General features: G+C 52.5%; 1 protein-coding gene across 1 annotated transcript; it reads right to left on the minus strand.

Annotated features, from left to right (window-relative positions):
• Window positions 1–1187: 1187 nt before the first annotated feature.
• On the minus strand, window positions 1188–3386 carry LOC123186560 (endoglucanase 13). Its single transcript, XM_044598301.1, has 3 exons — window positions 3140–3386; window positions 2837–3049; window positions 1188–2758 (listed from the first exon to the last, which is right to left on the minus strand). The coding sequence occupies exons 1-3, from the start codon at window positions 3344–3346 to the stop codon at window positions 1331–1333; spliced, it is 1848 nt and encodes a 615-aa protein (XP_044454236.1). The 5' UTR covers window positions 3347–3386; the 3' UTR covers window positions 1188–1330.
• Window positions 3387–4223: the final 837 nt, after the last annotated feature.

Consider the following 4223-nt stretch of genomic DNA (forward strand, 5'->3'; position numbering starts at 1 on the left):
GGGATCGTTGTTGACCTCACTTGCAAACTTTCTCCGACCAATCATATTGCCTCGATTTCATTGTGTTTCCTTCTTGAAGCAAAAAATGTAATATTTTTTAAAATCAAACCACAAAATGATCAAGTGAGTTGTATTCCAGAATGTAATCTTTGTCATAATCCAAACCAAAAAAGCAAACAATATGCAAACATTTTTTAAAAATTTCTACACATTTTTAAATTTACGAACATTTATTTTAAAATCTGGAACATTTCTAAATTTGTGAACATTTTTCTAAATTCGCGAATGTTTTATAAATTCATGAATTAATTTAAAATTTCGAATTATTTTATAATTTGGAACATCTTTTGAAATTTAACATACTTTTTAACCTTTTCAAATAAGTATTTGAAACCCATGATCATTTCATGAACATTTTTAAGTGTTTTAAATTTTGAGAATATTCTTGTGAAATTCATGAACTGTTTTGAATTTGTACAGTTTTTATAATTTGAAACTGTTTTTTAATTCATGAAATTTTCATTTATATTTTAAATCTAGGATTTTTTTCTGTTTTATATAAAATTAAATAGTAATAAAAATAAAAAGGTAATGAAAAACCGAAAGAAACGTTAAAAATGGCACCCACGCCCCATAATGGGCCAGCCCAAATCAAGCAGGGTGTATCCTCTGAATCAGGCGTGGATTAGGTTTTCTCAAACAAAAAAGACGTGGATTAGGAGGTCCCGACTTTCCCGACCAATCACATCACCTCAATTTCGTTGGGTCGCCTTTTCGAAGCATCAAGGTGCGGCTCAAAATGTTCGAATTTGTTTTTTTTTTAGCATCAGTACAGACACAAGCGCTCATATACACGTGCATACACTCACCCCTATGAACGCACACACGCACACCCTACTCCTATGAGCACCTCCGAAAGATTGAGCCGGCATGTCATCTTGAGATTTACGAAGTCACCGTAGGCGCCTCGTCATCGACGGGAACGTCTCCTCCCACTGTAAGCGTATCGCCGGAAATCCTGAAATAAATCTAGGAATAATGCGAGCATCAGGATTTGAACCCTGATAGGTTGGGGATACCACTATCCACCTAACCAACTCAACCACAGGTTGATTCGCAAATGTTCGAATTTGTTGTAAGTACGTTACAGAATGTAATACTCTTAATCTCTTAATAAACCAAGCAACAAAAGCAAACAATTCAACGATGTTGTTCTCAATTGGGACTTAGGATATACCATACAAAGAGAGAAACTAAAAAAGCATGGCAAAATTCATAATATATAAACGCAAAGAAAAAAGCGTGTCATAGTGTTTGGTGTGGTTAACACTCAGCCCGTCTTGTACTGGGCGACGGCGATCTTGGCAGCGGGGCCGCCCTCCTGGATGTACACGATGGTAAGCTTCTCGCCGGCGTCAAGTCTGGTGACCCAGGAGGGGAAGCCGTACATCTCCTTGTCCTGTGTGGCAGAGACGCCGTAGATGGGGCCGGTCAGCCCCTCGATCCGCAGCTTCAGATACGTGATGGGGTGGCCGCACGTGTTCTTCGCCGTCACGGTGTGCCGGTAGTGGTCCACGCCGTTGTACTCCCACGAGTTGGTGACCGCGTGCACGAACTCCAGCGGCGCGCCTCCGACGTGCAGGGTGTCCTGCGGAGGCTGGTAACCCGGGCTGTTACCGGCGGCGGCGGGTTGGGCGGCGAGGCGGGCGAAGACGCCGCACATGGGCGCGGCGGCGGCGAGGGTGGGCTCGGCGCGCTGGTAGTTGCAGCGGTCATCGACGAAGCCGTCGTGGCCGTCTGGCCCGCCGACGAGCGCGCCGACGAGGACGTTGGGGTCGGCGCCCTTGCTGTTGTAGTAGGCGTCGAACCCCTCCATGCACCCGACGGTGTCGTTGACGGCGTAGACGGACGGGATGGAGGCGCCGCGGTGGTGCACGTGCGTGGGGAACTTGTCGCCGTGGCCCACCATGTAGCTCATGGACAGCGGGTTCTTGCCCAGGACGTAGTCCACCTGGGACCTGGCGAAGGCGACGATCTCGGCGGGCGCGACCTCGGCGTCGGGGCACTTGAGCTTGTCGCCGGACTCGGCGAGGTAGTCGGCGTAGACGGTGAGGAGGAAGACGGAGGAGCTGACGTACTGCATGTTGTTCCAGTCGGCGACGTAGAGGAGGCCGCCGGGGGTGGTCCTGACGTTGTTGCCGCCGTTCTTCTGGATGCAGGCGCACATGAAGAACTCGGCCTTGGCCCGGAACTGCTTGAGCGTGTCGGCGTAGTCGCCGTCGCCGCCGCCGGCGAGGAGCACCTTGGAGAGCAGCACCTGGACGCCGGCGTACTTGTTGTCCCAGGAGAACTCGCGCACGGCCCAGCCGGTCCCGCCGAAGGCGTCCGCGTTACGGGCGACGTAGTCGAGGTAGTCCTCGTCGCCGGTGGCCTCGTAGAGCCAGGCGGCGCCCCAGAGCAGCTCGTCCTGGTAGCCGGAGGCGGAGGGGTAGAACTTCTTGGCGCATTGCAGGGAGTCGTCGTAGCGGCCCCGGAAGGTGTCGGCGAAGGTGAAGATCTGCTTGGCGTGCATGAGGAGCAGGTCGGCGTACATGGAGTCGTAGTGCCGGAACACCTTGGCGGCGGCGGCGAGCGCCGCGGCCGTCTCGGCGGCCACCTCCGAGCCCGGGCGGCTGGCGTCGATCTTGGACGCCGTCCTCGGCGTCGACATGTCCTCCGCGCGCTCCCAGCACAGGTGGTCGCTGTCACCGTCGCCCACCTTCATCAAAGCTCAAGACGCCGAGTCAGGCCGGGCCGGGTCGGGCTGGACAGGGCTGGGCTTAGGAGTGGTGTGTACCTGGACCCAGAGGGTGTTGGGCTCGGTATGGGCCTTGATGAAGTAGTTGGTGCCCCAGCGGATGGCGTCGAGGGCGCGGTTGAGGGAGTTGGCGGCGACCATCTCCTTCTCGAACTCGAGCACGCCCCACGACAGCATGGTCACCGCGTACGCCGCCGGGAACCCGAACTTGACGTGGTCGCCGGCGTCGTAGTACCCGCCGACCAGATCCACCTGCACACATCCATTCTTTGTCCATAAGCAAATGCGGATCGAGCTCCGATCGGAGTTCGTACGACGTCGGATCGAGGCGCGCGCGCGTACCCCCTGGGAGAAGCCGTCGGTGAGGGCGGAGTCGCCGCGCCAGTGCACGGTGCGGTCGGCGGGGAGCTTGCCGGACCGCTGCGCCTCGAAGAACTGGAGGGACTTGTCGAACGCGCCGGCGTAGTCCGACCACGCCGGCGAGGCCTCCGCGGACGCCACGAGCAGGATCAGCGCCACCGCCGCCGATGCAATCGTCAATCGCGCCATGGCTGTCTCGTTCGTCTCTGTGGGTAAGTGGGCAAGGTCGCCGTCGTCGTGGTGCTGGAGGTGTCCGGCGCGGCGGGCGGGGATTTATACGGGGCGTGCGGATCGCGGGGCCGCCGGCCGTGACCGACATGGGGCGCTGCGTGGTGCCCGGCACGTAGGGGGTAGAGGGGAGACGAGCTAGGCTGTTTGCGCCATGCACGTCTTGCAGCCAGAAATGGTCGCACGCACAATGGGATCGATCGTGGGCTCGCCGATCGTCTTTCGACATTAGACATTTCTTCTTCCATTTTTTTTTGGAAAAACTTATAATCTATTTATCATCTATCATTCATTCTTCTTGTTTTGATAATAATTGTACATCATTATTTATTAATTAAATTTTCTGCCATCTGATCATGTAGTTCTGCCCGTACACAAAGTCGCTCCAGATGTGTGATCACGTCGTGAGTTTTGTGGACTTAAATAGATTGACTCACATAATGCTTTCTTTTGGCTTTATTTTGTCGGCCTGTGGTTGGTCAACTAGTACGTGTCCTTTCTAGAGGAAGTATTTGAGCCACAAATTAGCCTGTGTGTTGTGCTAAATCTCATCATGATGGTCGGCATAGTGGATCAATTATCTTATTAGTCTCAATTAGTAGAATTAAGCGCGGTAGGCGTGGTGACCAATCTTCAAACCATTCGAATTAGTAGAATTAAGACATGGCTATAAGATTTAGGATGCCCCCAACCCCCCTCCAACACGCTCCTCCCTCAAAATACAATGAAATTCACTAATGATGTACCTTTTGTTTATGTTTTCTTCGAGAAAGTAAGACATCGAATTATGTCGCATTGTTTTAACAAAGGCGACGACTTGCAAAAACATAATCTTTTA

Source organism: Triticum aestivum, chromosome 2A, assembly GCF_018294505.1.
Source record: "Triticum aestivum cultivar Chinese Spring chromosome 2A, IWGSC CS RefSeq v2.1, whole genome shotgun sequence".
NCBI lineage: Eukaryota > Viridiplantae > Streptophyta > Magnoliopsida > Poales > Poaceae > Triticum > Triticum aestivum.

Coding starts and splice junctions, on each gene's coding strand:
- LOC123186560 (XM_044598301.1), bottom strand. CDS start 3,346: ATGGCGCGATTGACGATTGCATCGGCGGCGGTGGCGCTGATCCTGCTC. Junction 3,050..3,139: donor CCGACGGCTTCTCCCAGGGG/GTACGCGCGCGC, acceptor GGATGTGTGCAG/GTGGATCTGGTCGGCGGGTA. Junction 2,759..2,836: donor CCAACACCCTCTGGGTCCAG/GTACACACCACT, acceptor GCTTTGATGAAG/GTGGGCGACGGTGACAGCGA.